The following is a 20,598-nucleotide window of genomic DNA, read 5'->3' on the forward strand; positions in this document are numbered from 1 at the left end:
TCACAGGCTTCCGTGCTAGCCGCGTACCTTCATAACGCAGGTTCCTCTCTCCGGTTGCCTCTGCTCTCCTAACTGCCTCCAGCTGTTCCCATGGGAGGCGATCTTTTCCAGCCAGGATTTCCTCCCATGTGTAGCAACCCTTGCCGTCCAAAACGTCCTCCCATGTCCATTCCTCCTTCGTGCGCTGCTGCTGCTTTTTCCACCGCTGCTTGGTCCTTGGTTGGTGGGTGATTCTGTGACGTTCGTTCTCCTCCTCGTCTGAGGAGGAACAAGGATCGGACCAATATGCAGCGAGGTATGATGACATAATGATTTATTTACAGAAAGACGAAAAAAACTCTTAAACAAACTACAAAACAATAAATGACGTTAACAGACCTGAACTTGTGAACATAAAATAATGAACGCACAAACAGACGAAACGAAACAGTACCGTGTGGTGCAACAGACACAGACACAGACACAGCAACAATCACCCACAAACAAACGGTGTGAGCAGCCTACCTTAATATGGTTCTCAATCAGAGGAAACGTCAAACACCTGCCCCTGATTGAGAACCATATAAGGCTAATTAACAAATGAACCTAAACATAGAAACACATAACATAGACTGCCCACCCAGCTCACGTCCTGACCAACTAAACACAGCTAAACAAAGGAAAATAAGGTCAGGAACGTGACACACAGACAGCCAGGCAGCCACTGCTCAGAACAGAGAATGAGAGGAGAACAGAGGAGCAGAGGAAGGAAAGAGAGAAGAACCTCATTGATTATACATGTGCCACTGATGGTTTCCTCAATTTAACAGGAGGCATAGAGCAAAAGGAATCCACATGATAATGCTATGAAGAAGGGGAGTTTACTAAATGTCATCTGTCAAAGGTTTAGATTTTTTTTTGCTATCTTAACTTCTCTATTCTGTTTTATCCATACCTCACAGTCAGACTCTCTCAGGCCCCTAGAATATAACCATCTTTTGTTTCTCTGTCTGATTGGACTAACATGGCCTGCTCTGGCTCAGATGAATGGAAATGGATGAGTGGCATATTTGATCTTAGCGGTCTCTCTCTCTGTCGGTCTCTCTCTGTCCTCTGTATCTGTTCCAAGTCAACAGATGTCAATGATACATCCACAGGGCCAGGCTAATAAATCATCATGGCAGGGCTCTCAATGAGCTAAACACACATCGGCCTCTATTAGGCAGCACAAACACACTGACTGAAGTGAACTACACATTATCCCTGGTTACAGTATTTTAACCCCTGTACAAATACATCAGTGTCTGGATCGACCTACTCACACACCTCTGCAACAGAAGCGTGGACTCTGACCCTTAAATCCATAGACAGCACAGTGCACACACAACCCTGTGTGCTTAGATGGATCTCCTCATAAGGACGTGCCTCTCATCCTCTGTCTCTCCATCACCCAGCTACCCTAATTACCCATCATACCCCAGGGACAAGCACAAACATGCAGACTATGACACGGTTTGATCAGCTGTGGCCCCGTGTTACTCTGACGTCCCCCACGAGCATGTGAAGGGCCGGCCTGCAAATGCACACAGCTTAGATTGTTTGTTTAATTGATGAGAGGGCTAACACTCACCAGCCATTTAGCCCCATGCTACCTTCACACCTGCTCCTGTCTGTATCAGTTAAAGTATCGAATACAGAATAGGGCTGGAAATTGCCAGGGAGCTCACGATACGATATTGTCACGATACATAGATGCCGATACGACATGTATTGCGATTTTTTCTATTCTATAATTGTGTTCGTTGTCCGTAGCTTATGCCTGCCCATACCATAACCCCAGAACTATGACAACAGTAAACCGCTCACCCACACAATGCCATACACGCTGCCTGCCATCTGCCTGGTACAGTTGAAACCGGGATTCATCCGTGAAGAGCACACTTCTCCAGCATGCCAGTGGCTATTGAAGGTGAGCATTTGCCACTGACGTCAGTTACGATGCCAAACTGCAGTCAGGTCAAGACCCTGGTGAGGACGATGAGGCACGCAGTAGAGCTTCCCTTAGATGGTTTGTGATAGTTTGTGCAGAAAGTATTTGGTTGTGTACACCCACAGTTTCATCAGATTTCAGAGTGGCTGGTCTCAGACCATCCCGCAGATGAAGATGGCTGATGTGGAGGTCCTGGGCTGGCATGGTTACACATGGTTTTGCGGTTATGAGGCCGGTTGGATGTACTGCCAAATTTTCTAAAACGACGTTGGAGGCAGCTTATGGTAGAGAAATGAACATTACATTTTCTGGCAACATCTCTAGTGGACATTCCTGCAGTCAGCATGCAATTGCACGCTCGCTCAAAACTTGAGACATCTGTGGCATTGTGTTGTGTGACAAAACCGCACATTTTAGAGTGGCCTTTTCTGGTCCCCAGCACAAGTGGCACATGTTTAATGATTATGCTGTTTAATCTTGATATGCCACACCTATCAGGTGGATGGATTATCTTGGCAAAGTAGAAATGCTCACTAACAGGGATGGAAACAAATTTGTGCACAACATTTGAGAGAAATAAACTATTTGTGCGTTTGGAAAATATCGGGGATTTTTTATTTCAACTCATAAAACACTTTACATGTTGTGTTTATATTTTTGTTCAGTATAATATCGTCCAAAATAATATTGCGATATGTTACTGTATGATCATGCATCACAGGTAGAGCGAACCAACATGGACATATCACATTTCATCTGTATGCAGTCGGGGTTACAAACTGCATAAGCACATTTTGACAAGCATGCAAGAAAGAGGTGAATACCAGAAAGAAATACCCCAAATAAATTGCAACTTTTCATGAGGCCATTGACTTTAAAGCCTCGTTGTTTGTAAGTCTTGCACTAACTTTAGCATCATTAGCTTATGCAATTGGCTTTTTAATTAGAACCATTATATATTATCACCAAGAGCTGGTAGTAAAACCAGGTTCCTGAGGCCTACCTTTATACCCCTGCTCAGCCTCCCGAAGGTCGATCTTGGTGATAGGCTTGAAGTCCAGATCCCAAAGCCTGACACAACCGTCACGTCCCCCCGTGGCGAAGCCCTCCTCACAGGCATACATGCTGAAGATCCCAGCCTACACACAGTGCAGTCAACTTTAGTCATCGGCAGGGGGATTATCAAACTGTTCTGTGCATAGAAAAAGGTACTTGGAAAGGAATATGATTTCAATAGGAATGTGGGTCATAAGTCTATTTCCGTATTGGAGACACAAAAAGGGGGCAAAATCATTATTTTCAATGCTTTTAAAGGCCTTAGAGATTTACAAAGAAGGTTTCAGGGTAGGGATGCAGAGGGAGGGAAGGGGAATTGAGTAAGAGGAATTGAGTTGCTTCAGTGTAGGGTGTAAGCGATTATAGGCATGAGAGGGATGGGGTTTAGCTGGAGCGGGTGTTTGGATGTCTGGAAGTGTACAATCAATGGGTCTTGAGAATTAGAGTGACATATTTCACTCACTCCATGAGCGGCTTGCACCGTGCGTAAAAGGTTCAGTCCTTTCCACACGTAGATATCCCCATTCAATGCCCCAGAGTATGTGACATCATCTTTAGCTGATGCCACACACAAAATGGTCTGTAGATCCCCCGTCTTCCCGAATATCCCCCGTTTGGGCGTCAACGCATTGCCACAGAGAGCCCAGAACTAGAGACATGGAGAGGGGGAAGCGAGTGAAAGAAGAAGGAGAGATGAGACAGGAAATGAGAGAGATGTGCAAGTAGGCATAGGTAGGGGAAGGAAAGGCCAAGCAAGATAATTAGAGAGGTGAAGAGAAAAGTGGATAAAAAAGACAATGGGAGGAGAGGTAGAGAGAGGAAAGAAAAAAGAACATAAGGTGGATAATGACAGGAAAGGATAGAGGGTAGAGAGAGAGAACATGAGCTCAGAGATCAGCTGCTGTCACAGTGCGTTTGGAGAACCGTTGCTCTAAATCACGACTGTTCATTTGCCAGCCTGATCACCTCAGGGTTGATAGCATGGGGCTTATTTCTAATAAAGCTCACAGCGGTCAGTTAAGAAGATTCCCTGTCCATGAAAGCTGTTTTATGGCCAAAAGGCACAATAGGCTCAACTATTTAGTTCTCATACCATAACTGGATATACATAAATATATTGATATATATATACAAACAAAACAACAAGAAAACCGATTGTCCATTGCTACTGTTTGTGAGGCATATGTATTTACATATTTATTGTAAACTGAGAGCTCTTCTGTAAGTTCAGTGTTGTGTGTTTTTTTGTGCGTGTGTGTGTGTGTTTGTGTGCTTGTGTGTACAGTAGGAGACAGCCCTTCCGGAGGGGAATGACAGAACAGATTACTGCTTTTGACTGAATAGAAACTGGCGTCCTCCAACTGCTCTTCACGCGTACCCATTGAAAACAATATGCCCCAGTCCCCCTAACACCACTTTCTCATTCTACTGCTAGAATATCTGATAGCGCCTACTTACTCCTCCACTGACAACATGTCATATTGTTTATGAGGTTGTTCCAAAAGCAGCTTTTAACAACAACCATATAAACGTATTACATGTTAAATAACTTGAATAGACTGATGCCGGCTGCACTGGGTCAGGGTAACCCATCTCAACATTGATAGCTCCTCATATGTTATTTTTGAACTTGGCTCAAAGGTAATGTATGGACTGACTGGACAGCACAGAGCATACTGTGTTGTTATTGTGAAGCTCACCTTTATGTGCTTTACCCCACAGCTCACCAGCCGGTTCTGCTGAAAGGGATCCCAAGATATATCGAAGATCTGAAAGACAGCCAAGCCATTAACACACATACATTTCCTCTCCTTCACACAGAGAGTCATGTCGCACACACACTGTGTACTCACATGTGTACTCACTACAACTGAATCAATACACAACACACACACTGTGTACTCACATGTGTACTCACTACACCTGAATCAATACACAACACACACACTGTGTACTCACATGTGTACTCACTACACCTGAATCAATACACAACACACACACTGTGTACTCACATGTGTACTCACTACACCTGAATCAATACACAACACACACACTGTGTACTCACATGTGTACTCACTACACCTGAATCAATACACAACACACACACTGTGTACTCACATGTGTACTCACTGCACCTGAATCAATACACAACACACACACTGTGTACTCACATGTGTACTCACTACAACTGAATCAATACACAACACACACACTGTGTACTCACATGTGTACTCACTACAACTGAATCAATACACAACACACACACTGTGTACTCACATGTGTACTCACTACAACTGAATCAATACACAACACACACACTGTGTACTCACATGTGTACTCACTACAACTGAATCAATACACAACACACACACTGTGTACTCACATGTGTACTCACTACAACTGAATCAATACACAACACACACACTGTGTACTCACATGTGTACTCACTACAACTGAATCAATACACAACACACACACTGTGTACTCACATGTGTACTCACTACAACTGAATCAATACACAACACACACACCCAAACGCCAACATGCACACAGCACACACAAACGCTTACCCTGTCTGAATGTCCTGTCGCAGTGGCCAGAACCTTTCCTTTCTTCCAGTCCCAAACAGACACTGTATTTTTGGCATCCAGCCCCACAGAAGCCAGCCGCTGAAAATTAGAAAAAGTGGAAACTATTCATTAATCTGCAAATAAAGGAGAGAGACTGTTTCTATTCAATGGATGAAGATGAATAAATCTTAATGAATGTACTGTAAATGGAGGCAAATAGTCATATTTTCATAATCAATTCATTTCTATGACGGGACATATGACAGAATTGTTCTATGTGACAGCTGCAGAGACGCAGTTCACAGGCAGTGCAGACATTTGCAGATAATACAATAAGACCTTAAAACAGCACTATCTAAAAAGCCTTCTGTATTTTATCACACTGGCTGTAGAAAGGAAAGGAATGCAAATTGTTTCCAATTAGTCTGGCGTCAATTACCATTCAGCGAGTTAATTGTTAATTACCCATTTTATGACTTAGACAAAGGAGCTAGGCCTTTAGGAACATTTGGACAACTGTCTCCGGGTGAATATTGGGATGACAATGAAACATTAGATAGAAAATAAATTAGACCTAAATGTAGGGATATTTCAGATTTGATGCTCCAATATAAAATAAGTATGGGCCATTCTACTGAGTACAAAAGAGAGGAGATGAATGCCAAATGTTAGTTGACCTAATGTGCTGTTGACTTTACAATGAAACGGTAATGTGTGTTTCCATTAATCAATACATTTCAGTGATAGAGAATACATTCTCTTTTCTTCAGGAAAACATGTTTTGTCATATTTGTGGTTTGCCACAACCATTCATCCACAAACCCATTTAAATCCCAACCAAACAAGACATCCATCTGTGTTATATGACATCACCCAGAGTTGTTTACCCGCTCTGCCCACAGGGGTTTCCAAGAAAACAGCCATCTAATGCATTTCAGAATGGAGCTAATAAAATGATAAGGCCTAAATGTCTTTATGATTGACTAAGGGTCTGAGGTAAACCTTGTTTACTGCCCCTCCCTGGTTGGTCTTCATTACAGTGTAGCAGTAATGTAGACTGGTGGCCAGTGGCAGGAGGTGATAAGACTTGTTGCATTAGTCCTGGTAGCATTAGCCATGGCTCTCCTCACCCACCCTTCCTCTTCCTCCCCCTCCCTCTCCATCCCAGACACATTCTTCACCAGCCGCAGCCTCCTCTGACGTGGCATTGCATTTGTCAACTCCAAAACCACAATGAAGGCAATGACAACAGCAGCCATTCCTCCTTCCTTCCTGCCCTTCCTTCCCTCCCTCCATCCCCTCCCTTTCCCCTTCCATCTTTCCTGGGTGTAGCCTACTGGTCTTGTATGGGGGACGTCAACAGGCTGCTGCTGCTGTAGGAGACTCTCATGGAGCCCCATACATCAAGCTAAAGGTCATAGGAGACTGGTGCTGTCCCAGCATTCCCCCCAGTAAACATGGGCCATCATGATTCATGGCAGAGCCGTATATCATCCCCAGCCTGCACAGTTACCCAGTAGGCTTCACTTCTCAGCAACCCACCACAACAATACCATTCCCATGGCTATATGCTATGTGAGATATAAGGCACATTTACATATGATATAATTAGGAGAAATCTATTAATTATGACCCTTCAATCTCGCAAATGATGGAGCATTCACATTGCTGTGTGTCAGAGTATTGTTGTTTTTCAGTCAGACTCAGATCATCAAACAGATTTGCCTTGGTAATAGGGTGATAGTACAGGAACCCATCCACTCAGAGAAAAGGTGGATGAGAGGTGTGCATGTGTGCCTGTATGCGTGAGGTGAAGTGTGTGTGTGAAGTGGTGCGTGCTTGGCTGTGTGTGTGTGTGTGTGTGTGTGTGTGTGTGTGTGTGTGTGTGTGTGTGTGTGTGTGTGTGTGTGTGTGTGTGTGTGTGTGTGTGTGTGTGTGTGTGTACGTCGTGGAAGCTTGCGGGCATGAGGTGGTGTGTGCGGGTTTGTGTCTCACCTGTCCATCTGCGCTGAAAGCCAGGCAGGCCACCCCATGGGAGTGTCCGTCCTTGAGGATAGAGATGGTCTGTACAGTGAAGGTGTCCCACACACAGATGTAGGGCTCCTTCCCCACCTGACCTGTTGCCACCAGTGACCTCTCAGGATGAACGGCAAGGCTGGAGAAACAGGAGAGGAGACATAACAGGAAATACCAACGCAAGAAATGTGGATTAAATATGTATATAACCTGTTGCTCTTTCTGGTTAAACCATGTGCTTGACTCATTGTTGACATTAATAATCATGTCAGTATACACAGTGTTTGATACTTTGTCGATAACCATTTTCAGCCATATGTGTACAATCTGAAACTCATAGGTTACAGACACCACAGTGGGTCATTGGTAGCTCCAGGCGCCAACCTGCCTCCCTCGTTCCCTTTCTCCATCTTTCTCTCTATCCTTCCCTCTCTCCACATGTTCCTCATTATCTCTCTCTCTATCTCCCCTCTCTCTTTCCCCCTTTCTCTCTCTGCCACCCCTCTCTCTTTATATCTTCATCTCTCTTTCTCTCTCTAGGGAGAGAAGGGTCCTGCTGAAGAGTACCCACAGGTCATTGTGCTCCTTTATGAAAGGTGCCCCGGTGTTCTATAAATACATGAGGTTAATGGCATCATTACTGGGGCCTGCCCGAGCGTCAGACATTAGTGTGTTAGTTGCATCAGCCACACAGGGTCAGGGATCATCACACCACCAATGGACTGGGGAGAATAGCGTGCTCAGTTCCGCTCAACACGGTGAGCCCTCTGTGACCTTGACCATGGACACCGTACAGAGGACAAGCGGTAGCCTACCAAACCGAGCCTTGGCATTGAAAATAGTCCAATCGTAAAAATGGGTGTAAAATTACAATTTCTATCAAGAGAAATAACCTGACACTACAAAGCAGACATGGTAGTACACACTACAAAGCACACATGGTAGTATACACTACAAAGCAGACATGGTAATACACACTGCAAAGCACATTTGCATGTCTTGCTTTCTCTTTCTCTTTCAACGCTTTCTCAGTCCGTGAATATCTTTCTCTCTCTCTCTGTGCTCAGTCTGACTGTCTCAGACTCTTTCATCTCAAAGCCTCTTTCTGCATGAAGCTCATGGCTGTAAATCTGGGCTTGGAGCTCTGCCTGGAGCTGAGGCTCAGCAGAGGAGAGAATGAGGAAGTAGAGAGGGAGGAAGAAGGGATAAATAAAGGCTGTGAGAAAAGCAATGGAGGTAGGGGGAGAAATGGAGAAATCCTCATGCAATTTGAGTGAGAGAAAGACAGAATGAGAGAGAGAGAGAGTTCAGCTCTACTCAGCTGACTGTCGGGAGGTTTCCCACACAGTATGGAAGCATGCATTCCCAGACAGTCAACATCCCAGCTGGCCCTAATATAGCACATGGGGATGAGCAGAAGTGCAACGCTAGCTGATGGAGATGGAGAGACTACGACATGAGGGCAGATTTGCCGGCTCATGTGTTTCAATGGGCTGTTGGGTTGCCAGGGTCAGGAGCAGGAGCAGAGGGAGTGCACGTGAAGAGATGCATCAGAAGATGCTCCATTCATGCAGTGTGTGATGGCAGCCCAGCCAGCCTGAGAGGAACTCACTGTACTGTGACTGTACTGTCACTGAAGGATGAACCTTCTGATTTATTGACAGCTACAATCATGATGAATGTGTTCGGGGTATTTAATGTTATGCATACAGTACTGTGCGGTTTTCAATACATTCTTTGATAAGTATGTACACTATGCCTTTACCAGTGGTTAGATTACATAAACAACATGAGCCAGAAAGAAAAATATGTATTTTAAAGAGATACCAACTTGTATTTTTTTCACTCCATAAAATAACATATGTAAAATCATTATGCATACAAATTATATCATTGATGAGATCATTTATTGTACTAATGCATTATTCAAAATGCTAGTGAAGGACACAGAGTCAGTCCCAGTGGGACCGGACTGCAGTATCGGACTCCCGTCACACAAACAAACAGTAATGTGACACTCCTCTCCTCTGCAGTGGCACAGGGAGTTCCCCAGGGGAAGGAAATCAGAGCCAGGCATCACTGCTGCCACAATAAAGGGATATTTAAAAAAAAATGAGGCAAAGCAATTAACTTTTTGTCCTGAATACAAAGTGTTATGTTTGGTCATTGTGGTGGCTAAGCACAGGCAAAATCCTAGAGGAAAACTTGCTTCAGTCGGCTTTCCACCAGACACTGGGAGACTAATTTACCTTTCAGCAGGACCGTAACCTAAAACACAAGGCCAAATCTACACTGGAGTTGCAAACCAAGAAGACAGTGAATGTTCCTGAGATGCAGAGTTACAGTTTTGACTTAAATCTACTTGAAAATCTACGACAAGACCTTAAAATGGTTGTCTAGCAATGATCAACAACCAATTCGACAGAGCTTGAAGAATTTTGAAATGAATAATGGGAAAATATTGCACAATCCAGGTGTGGAAAGCTCTGAGAAACGTACCCAGAAAGGGGTGTAAATGGTTACAGTGCATTCGGAAAGTATTCAGACCCCTTGACTTTTTCCACATTTTGTTACTTTACAGCCTTACTCTAAAATTGATTAAATCGTTTTTTCCCCCTCATTAATCTAAACACAATACCCCATAACGACAAAGCAAAAAGAGTTTTTAGAAATTTTAGCAAATGTATTAAAAATAAAAAAACATAAATATCTCATTTACATAAGAATTCAGACCCTTTCCCCAGTACTTCGTTGAAGCACCTTTGGAAACGATTACAGCCTCAAGTCTTCTTGGGTATGACACTATAAGCTTGGCACACCTGTATATGGAGAGTTTCTCCAATTATTCTCTGCAGATCCTCTCAAGCTCTGTCAGGTTAGATGGGGAATGTCGCTGCACAGCTATTTTCAGGTCTCTCCAGAGATGTTCGATCGGGTTCAAGTCTGGGCTCTGACTGGGCCACTCAAGGACATTCAGAGACTTGTCCTGAAGCCACTCCTACGTTGTCTTGGCTGTGTGCTTTAGGTCGTTGTCCTGTTGGAATGTGAACCTTCGCCCAAGTCTGAGGTCCCGAATGCTCTGGAGCAGGTTTTCATCAAGGATCTCTCTGTACATTGCTCCATTAATCTTTCCCTTGATCCTGACTAGTCTCCAAGTCCCTGCAGCTGAAAAATATTCCCACAGCATGATGCTGCCACCACCATGCTTCACCGTATGGATGGAGCCAGGTTTCCTCCAGACGTGACGCTTGGCATTCAGGCCAAAGAGTTCGATCTTGGTTTCATCAGACATAGAATCTTATTTCTCATGGTCTGAAAGCCTTTTAGGTGCCTTTTGACAAACTCCAAGCGGGCTGTCATGTTCCTTTTACTGAGGAAAGGCTTCCGTCTGGCCACTCTACCATAAAGGCCTGATTGGTGGAGTGCTGCAGAGATGGCTGTCCTTCTGGAAGGTTCTCCCATCTCCACAGAGGAACTCAGGAGCTCTGTCGGAGTGGCCATCAGGTTCTTGGTCACCTCTCTGACCAAGGCCCTTCTCCCCCGATTGCTCAGTATGGCCAGGCAGCCAGCTCTAGGAAGAGTCTTGGTGGTTCGAAAGTTCTTCAATTTAAGAATGATGGAAGCCACTATGTTCTTGGGGACCTTCAATGCTGTAGACATTTTTTGGTACCCTTCCCCAGATCTGTGTCTCGACACAATCCTGTCTGGGAGCTCTACGGACAATTCCTTCGACCTCATGGCTTGGTTTTTGCTCTGACATGCACTGCCAACTGTGGGACCTTATATAGACAGGTGTGTGCCTTTTCGAAACCATGTCCAATCAATTCAACTTACTCTAAACAAGTTGTAGAAACATCTCAAGGATGATCAATGGAAACAGGAGCTCAATTTCAAATTGCATAGCAAATGGTCTGAATACTTATGTAAATAAGGTATTTCTGGGTTGTTGTTTTGCTATAAATTTGCAAAAAAATGTATAAAGCTGTTTTTGCTTTGTCGTTATGGGGTATTATGTGTAGATTGATGAGGAAAAAAAATATTTCATCAATTTTAGAATAAGGCTGTAACGTAACTAAATGTGGAAAAAGTCAAGGGGTCTGAATACTTTGGTAATGCAATGTATGTAAATGTAATATTTTTGTATTTCATTTTCAATAAATGTGTAAAAATAAAAAGTCCAATGCCCGCCGGCGCCATATGTGAACAGTATGAGCTAATGTGAGCCAATATGTCTGATCTAACACACAATTCACTAACAACAACCAACCTGCTGACAGCATGGTTGCCTTGACAACTGGACAGCCAAGGACACAGGAATCAAGATTAAGAATGAAAGTCTAACTAGAGGTGAAATATCAGCAGACGTACACAACAAACCTCACCTACACATGAGCAAACCATCCTCAACCAACAAAATGTCCTACAAAATATATCCTTATGTAGCATACTGTTTTCTGTTAAGAACACAATATTGTGATAAATTGAAGAAGGGTAGGGTGAAGGTATTCATACCCCTTCACTTATTCCACATTTTGTTGCATTACACCCTGAATTCAAAATGGATTACATATTTTTTTCCACCTATTTCCACACAATACCTCATAATGACGAATTGAGAACATGTTTTTAGAAATTTGTGCAAATGTATTAAAAATGAAATTCAGAAATATCTCATAAATCTCAATACTTTGTAGAAGCACCTTTGGCTGTGACTACAGCTTTGAATCATCTTGGGTATGTCTGTATCAGTTTTGCACATCTGCATTTGGCATTTTCTTCCTTGCAGATTTTCTCAAGCTCTGTTAAGTTAGATGGGAGAGTGGCGGTGAACAAATCCTTCAAGTCTTTTCACAGATTTTCAATGAGATTCAAATCTGGACTTTGGCTTGGCCACTCAAGGACTTTCTGTTGGAATGTAAATCTTCGCCCCAAGTCTAAGGTTGTGTGCATTCTGAAGCAGGTTCTCAAAGATTTGCATGTATTTGGCTCCATTCATTGTTCTCTCTATCCTTACCAGTCTCCCAGTCCCTTCCGCTGAAAAGCATCCCCATAACATGATGCTGCCACCACCATGCTTTTATGGTAGATGGGTAATGAGCTGTGCCTGGTTTTCTCCAGACATAGCACTTTGCATTCAGGCCAAAGTGTTACATTTTTGTTTCATCAGACCACAGAATCTTTTGCCTTATGATCTCAGAGTTTTTCATGCGCCCTTTTTTCAAACTCCAGGTGTGCTATCATGTGCATTTTTCTCAGGAGTGGCTTTCATCTGGCCACTCTCCCATAAGCCCAGATTGGTGAAGTGCTGTAGTCGACGGTTGTCCTTCTGGCAGGTTCTCCCATCTCAGCCAAGGAACTCTGTAGTTCTGTCAGAGTGGCCATCCGGTTCTTGGTCAACTCCCTGACCAAGGTCCTTCTTGCCCAGTTGCTCAGTTTGGTCAGATGGCCAGCTCTAGGCAGAGTCTGGGCAGTTACATATTTTTTCAATTTCCCAATGAGACCACTATGCTCTTGGAAACACTCTAGAAGTTGTTTTATACCCTTCCCCAGATATATGCTTTATCACAATTCTATCTAACAGACAGTTCCTTGGACTTCGTGGTACAGTTTCTGCTCAGACATGCACTGTCAACTGTGGGTCCTTATATAGACAGGTGTGTTTCTTTCTAAATCATGTCCAAACAATTGAATTGGCCACAGGTGGACTCTAATCAAATTGTAGTGACATCTCAAGGATGATCAAAGGAAATTGGATGCACTTGAGCTCACACCTGTGCTCACTTTGTCATTATGGGGTATTTTTATTTATTTATTTATTTCACCTTTATTTAACCAGGTAGGCCAGTTGAGAACAGGTTCTCATTTACAACTGCGACCTGGCCAAGAAAAAGCAAAGCAGTTCGACACATACAACAACACAGATTTACACATGGAATAAACAAACATACAGTCAATAATACAGTAGGAAAAAAAGTATATATACATTGTGTGCAAATGAGGTAAGGGAGGTAAGGTAGTTGGATGGGCTATTTACAGATGGGCTATGCACAGGTGCAATGATCTGTGAGCTGCTCTGACAGCTGGTGCTTGAAGTAAGTGAGGGAGATAAGAGTCTCCAGCTCAGCAATGTTTGCAGTTTGTTCCAGTCATTGGCAGCAGAGAACTTGAAGGAAAGTGGCCAAAGGAGGAATTGTCTTTGGGGGTGACCAGTGAAATATACCTGCTGGAGCGCGTGCTACGGGTGGGTGCTGCTATGGTGACCAGTGAACTGAGATAAGGCGGGGCTTTACTTAGCAAAGACTTGTAGATGACCTGGAGCCAGTGGGTTTGGCGACGAGTATGAAGCGAGGGCCAGCCAACGAGAGCGTACAGGTCGCAGTGGTGGGTAGTATATGGGGCTTTGGTGACAAAACGGATAGCACTTTGATAGACTGCATCCAATTTGTTGAGTAGAGTGTTGGAGGCTATTTTGTAAATGACATCGCCGAAGTCAAGGCTCGGTAGGATAGTCAGTTTTACGAAGGTATGTTTGGCAGCATGAGTGAAGGATGCTTTGTTGCGAAATAGGTGATTCTAGATTTAATTTTGGATTGGAGATGCTTAATGTGGGTCTGGAAGGAGAGTTTACAGTCTAACCAGACACCTAGGTATTTGTAGTTGTCCACATATTATAGGTCAGAACCATCCAGAGTAGTGATGCTGGACGGGCGGGCAGGTGCGGGCAGCTATCGGTTGAAGAGCATCCATTTAGTTTTACTTGCATTTAAGAGCAGTTGGAGGCCACGGAAGGAGTGTTGTATGGCATTGAAGCTCATCTGGAGGTTAGTTAGCACAGTGTCCAAAGAAGGGCCAGAGGTATACAGAATGGTGTCATCTGCGTAGAGGTGGATCAGAGAATCACCAGCAGCAAGAGCGACATCATTGATGTATACAGAGAAGAGAGTCGGCCCGAGAATTGAACCCTGTGGCACCCCCATAGAGACTGCCAGAGGTCCGGACAACAGGCCCTCCGATTTGACACACTGAACTCTATCAGAGAAGTAGTTGGTGAACCAGGTGATGCAGTTATTTGAGAAACCAAGGCTGTTGAGTCTGCCGATAAGAATGTGGTGATTGACAGTCGAAAGCCTTGGCCAGGTCGATGAATACGGCTGCACAGTAATGTCTCTTATCGATGGCAGTTATGATATCGTTTAGGACCTTGAGCGTGGCTGAGGTGCACCCATGACCAGCTCGGAAGCCAGATTGCATAGCGGAGAAGGTACGGTGGGATTCGAAATGGTCGGTGATCTGTTTGTTAACTTGGCTTTCGAAGAAAGGCAGGGTAGGATAGATATAGGTCTGTAGCAGTTTGGGTCTAGAGTGTCTCCCCCTTTGAAGAGGGGGATGACCGCAGCAGCTTTCCAATCTTTGGGGATCTCAGACGATACGAAAGAGAGGTTGAACAGGCTAGTAATAGGGGTTGCAACAATTTCGGCAGATAATTTTAGAAAGAGAGGGTCCAGATTGTCTATCCCGGCTGATTTGTAGGGGTCCAGATTTTGCAGCTCTTTAAGAACATCAGCTATCTGGATTTGGGTGAAGGAGAAATGGGAGAGGCTTGGGCGAGTTGCTTTGGGGGTTGCAGGGTAGTTGACCGGGTTAGGGGTAGCCAGGTATTGTGTGTAGATGGGTGAGAAACAAAAGGTATATTTAATCAATTTTGAATTCAGGCAGTAACACAACTAAATGTAAAATAGGTCAAGGGGTATGAATACTTTCTGAAGGCTCTGTACACTATGGAAAGAGGCAATAATATAGTCAAGTGGTTGATGTGGCATCTCCAGTTTTTCAGAATTCTAAAAGGTTCTTGAAACATATGAGTCCTGCAGATGTGTCCCTTTCATAGCACACAGCAAATGGGCACATGTTAACTAGTGTTGATTTTTCTAGTGTTGATTCGAGAGTTAAATTAACACTCAGTGGTGTAAAAGAAACTACACATCACTTTGCAAGCCAGCATAATGTGACTGTATTGGGGTAAAACTAGGCCGCATCAAAAGAAGACCTTATGAAATATGTATTGTATTGTCTTAAATAATGTAATTGTAATGAAGTTATATTCACTCAGGATCTTGAAGGCAACAGGACCAAAAATGAATGAATGCAACAACCATGTCTCTGTCACTAGCAAACACAGTCATAGGTGGTACTGGTAACTCTAAAATCCACTCAAAAGGCACCACGGGAAATATGCAAATAAGGCATAAAACCCTACAGCAGGGCTATTCAATTCCGGTCCTGGAGGGCCTAAACATTTCCGGTTTAGAATTTTTGTATGGTTCTTCAAAGAACCATCCCATTTATGGTTCTTCAGACACCCTAAAACGGTTCCCCTATGGCATCGCTCTCAAGAAACTTATTTGGTTCCTACTTGCATCTTTATTTGGTTGTACCACACCACAGATCCAACCAGTTCTAACAGAGAAATATAAGTAACATTTTTTGAAGAGTTTCATTCAAAAACGAGATAAACATTTTCAGAAATGTTGGTAAATTGACATTAATAAAAAAATATATATTGTGAAAGAGATAGAGCTATTATTTTTTCATCTTACCATGACATGGGCTAGTGAAAAGACAGACATAATCTTGTTAGAAATATATTGGAAGATCATTTTATTTTAGAGAGACAAATAATCGTGTTTTGCCAATTCAAACAACAGAACTCCAATATAAAAAGTATCCCATTTCGGTTTTAAACAGTTACATGTAATAAAGTATCGATACATAAATAATTATACAAATATTCAATTTGATCAACATTATTGTGCAAATATCACATAGCCAATGTATTGTAGCCTATGCAGAGGGTGAGCAGTGTATAAAATGTTTTCTTTTTGGTAATTTAAGCAATTTTTTGAACAATTTTATGGGGGGTTACAGGTTTTTTGTTAGGATAAATCAAGGGAAGCTTTTTGAGTTTGATTATATACACTTTAGGTAATGATTTAAGGACTAATAAGGATATTGAAAGTCTGTCAGAATTAATTTGCCGGTCAAGGATGGATTTATTCCTATTGTTGGAGTGACACAGCCCGCTGTATGTTTGCAGCCGGTAGACTATTAGCCTAGGTTGTTTCCCTTCACCTGAGTGTCGCTGGATCTCTCCTTGTTTAGAATTGTTCCTCTTTAGTCCAACAGGAACAGATATCACAGGCTCCAATAAACTGTCAAAAGGATCCATACTCAAAAGTTCCACGACACACACGCGCACAAAGCCTAACATGACGCTAGCTAGCCAGCACAAACAGCTGAGAGTGGCAGCTGTCAATCAACACATCCGGCTGACTAAGCCAGGGGTTAAATGAATAAAATAGGGATCTGATTACGTTCCTAAGTGTGGAAAAAATATTTAGAGAAACTTACAATTGAACAGTCATAGAATGTTGCAGTGTCATGTAAATGTATCATAATGCAGAAACCTCAATAGCCCAACTCTCTAAATACATGGCTCTGGATATAGTGCATTTTAGTATGAAACAAGTGTCGGATATCACTTTTAGCAACAAAAAAACACACATTTTAAAGCACATCTAAAGTCAAATGTTTTAAAAGCATGAGAACAGCCATGATTCATACACATAGAAAGGGACCAATGAGCATTCATTTCAGATGAAAAAATGCAAATGTACCAAAATTGCGTATAAACTCTTCAATTTTCACTGATGTGATAACCTACAATCTCTTAATGACCTAAACAATAACCCTACATCTCACTGCAACCGCTCACCCCCCTCTAACAGGCACCTAGGTCTACTTAGCATTCACCTTAACACTCATCCAACCTACACTGCTAATGCATTACCCATCCACTCTACAACCGTACCACTCCTTCTTTCCTCTGACCCTTCCCTGACCCCCCACCCTGCTCGTGATGTCAGTCTGACTCTCCTGTAATCTTGCCCTCTCATAATTAGTGTGAGTTCCTCTCCTGGAAGCCTGTGTCCCCGGGACAACCACCATCTGCTCCACTAAAACAATAGCAATATCACCCCGGCTATTCATAGCTGCCACAAAATCAGCTCAGGCTAAAAACAGCAGAAAGGGACTCTGCCAAGAGGCTGGTTTTCACGGTAAAAAGCAATAACCCCATTTATAAATGATTCAATAGGGTTTGGAGGGCAGAGGGGAGATAAACAGAAGAAAATGAAATGATGCTTTGTTTGTGTTTCCTCAGAAGATTCAATACATCCCTCTGCTCCTGAGGAAGATGTTTGCCTTACAGCGATAGCTCAGTCAAGAGACAAAAAGACTCAAGAAACATAGCTAGACAAACTCATTGTGAAAAGGTATTCATTGAGCGTCATTCGTTGAGCACTGTACTAATGGCTACATAATAAAGAGTGCTGCTGCACGGGTACTGACCAAGACCAGACGGAGAGCACACATTACACCGGTTTTAAGGTCTTTGCATCGGCTGCCTGTGAGTTTCTATTGGTTTTTAAATCAATCCACGATTGTGCACCCCAATACACGTCAGACATGCTTTTAAGTTATGTACCCAGTAGGTCCCTTAGGTCCTCTGTCACTGGCCTTTTAACTACCCCAAAGCCTAGGACCAAGAGGCATGGAGAGGCAGCCTTTAGTTACAGTATTATGGCCCCAGCCTCTGGAATAGCCTGCCAGAGAACATAAGGGGGGGGGGCGAAACTTTGGACATATTTAAAAGAGACATTAAAACACCTTTTTAGCGTTGCTTTTCCTTAGGGTGTTTTTTTGTCGTTTTGTTTTTGTCAGTATTTTGTTTATTATCTTATGTTTGTTGTGTAGTAAATATTTCAGCTTTTATTTTCATTTTTTTTTTTTTTCGTTTTTTTTCTGTGAAGCACATTGAGTTGCATTCCATGTTTGAAATGTGCTGTAAAAATAAAGCTTGATTTGATTTGATACAGCATATTTTATACGAGGAGCAGGAAATATAACCGATTATCAATGGAAATTCTGCAATAAGGGGCATAATCTAAAACATTCATAGTCTCAGTTAATCTATAACGAGCACAATTCCTCCTTCGAACATTTTAAATCACTTAATGAATAATAGAACAATAAGTGTCTGCCACCACAGTGTTGGAAGGAGTACTGTAATTACACTGATATTATAGAGCTGTCAAGTTAGACAGAGCAAAGGAAAACAGAGGATCAGTCATTCTAACAAGACTCTCAGAAAACATTCATCTCAATACTGTATGTGATTACAGTATCTATGGAAAAAACCTGGGCTGTTATGACCGGCATGTTACAGACGTTTATAATGAATGGATCACACCACCTGCAAAGTGGATAGGATTCCCTATTAGATGTCACACCTAAGGTATCCAGTGAATATTCTAGTACTAGTGGAACATTCCTGATGGAAATACAGTCCTGTATAGCCTATTATTCTGTGCAATTTCAGCACAGCAAGATAAGCATCTCTGTCAGAGTGCTCAGGGAAGAACAGACACATTAGGATTTTCATGATCAAAGACCTACTTAGATGGTCTGTACTGTAGTTTGCTGGGAATGTCAACGTCAAGATTTGCCATGTACAAACCAACTGGAACCCAAGCTACTCCTCAGACACTCACTTAGGTATATTCACCTACTGTCCGGAATTCCGACCCGAGTTAAGCCTGTGTAAATGGAACGTAATTCCCCTTTTATGCACTTTCTCTCTCTATGCATATTCTGACCTTGAATTTAAGCATGAGATTAGCATGCTATTCACCCACTACTCGTTTGGTGTGGAGATCAAATAAATGAAGTGGCAGAGTTGTGTCTACAGATACGCCATATTCTGACCTTAACTTAATTTCCTCTGGTGTCATTATCCTGTGACAGGTATTCACAAGGCTGATCAGACTACATGCTTGAATAGGGCTTTTGACATCCTGTTACAGTACCTAATGAAATCCTACATACTTCAACACTATTACAAAAAGACGACTATCTCCATTGCTTGACCTCAGAGGCACGAAAGTTCAGTTTCCTCAACATCCTACAGCTTTTAACGAGTTACGACGGCTCCTTCGCTCAACCGTGAACACGCATCTTACACACGTGAATACCTTTAGATAAGCCAGAGCTTCTATATACAATACTTCATTATCTCATCATGGTCCTTTCTCATGGTGAGAGATCTGAAGTGCTAGTAGGATGGTCACTAGTATGCCCCCTGACAGACCACTCACTGTCTAACAACCATCCAAGGCCTACTGTTCTAATATCTAGGGCCTAGAGGGGCCCAGGGATATTTCTGACCTTGTGACCTGCCCAGGACAAATTGTAATTAGGGCCCTGAGATTTTCCTGGGTCATGTGGTCAGGAAGAATTCCCTTCATATTGTCAATAAAAAACTGGGCCAACACCATGAAATCACCGAGAGATACAGAGCCTTCAGAAGGTGTTCACAGCCCTTGACTTGTGTTACAGCCTGAATTCAAAATAGATTAAATAAATGTTTTCCACCACCTATCTATACACAATACCCCATAATAAAAGTGAAAACATATTTTTAGAAATATCTCATTCACAAAGTATTCACACCCCTGAGTCAATGCCCTGTAGAAGCACCTTTTGCAGCCAATTATTTATTTAAACAAGGCAAGTCAGTTAAGAACAAATTATTATTTACAATGACGGCCTACCCCGGCGAAACCCTAACCACACTGGGCCAATTGGGCGCCGCCCTATGTGACTCCCAATCACAGCCGGTTGGTATACAGCCTGGAATTGAACCAGGGTCTCTAGTGACACCTCTAGCACTGAGATGCAGTGCCATAGACCACTGCACCACTTGGGAGGCCATCACAGCTGTGATTCTTTCTGGGTAAGTCTCTAAGAGCATCCCATACCTGGATGGTGCAACATTTGCTGATATTCTTTTCAAAATTCTTCAAGTTCTGTGAAATTGGTTGTTTGATCATTGCTAGACAACCATTTTCAGGTCTTGCCATAGATTTTCAA

General features: G+C 42.8%; 1 protein-coding gene across 1 annotated transcript in view; it reads right to left on the reverse strand.

Annotated features, from left to right (window-relative positions):
* Window positions 1-20,598, reverse strand: part of LOC120045650 (echinoderm microtubule-associated protein-like 6) — an 84,503-nt gene that overhangs the window by 52,653 nt on the left and 11,252 nt on the right. Inside the window, exons 2-6 of the mRNA XM_038990568.1 lie at window positions 7,591-7,750; window positions 5,596-5,694; window positions 4,726-4,794; window positions 3,489-3,674; window positions 2,973-3,108 (exon numbers count right to left, since the gene is read on the reverse strand). Of these exons, the coding sequence (XP_038846496.1) occupies window positions 2,973-3,108; window positions 3,489-3,674; window positions 4,726-4,794; window positions 5,596-5,694; window positions 7,591-7,750 (650 nt within the window). The remainder of the gene's footprint in view (window positions 1-2,972; window positions 3,109-3,488; window positions 3,675-4,725; window positions 4,795-5,595; window positions 5,695-7,590; window positions 7,751-20,598) is intronic.

Source organism: Salvelinus namaycush, chromosome 4 (genome assembly GCF_016432855.1).
Source record: "Salvelinus namaycush isolate Seneca chromosome 4, SaNama_1.0, whole genome shotgun sequence".
NCBI lineage: Eukaryota > Metazoa > Chordata > Actinopteri > Salmoniformes > Salmonidae > Salvelinus > Salvelinus namaycush.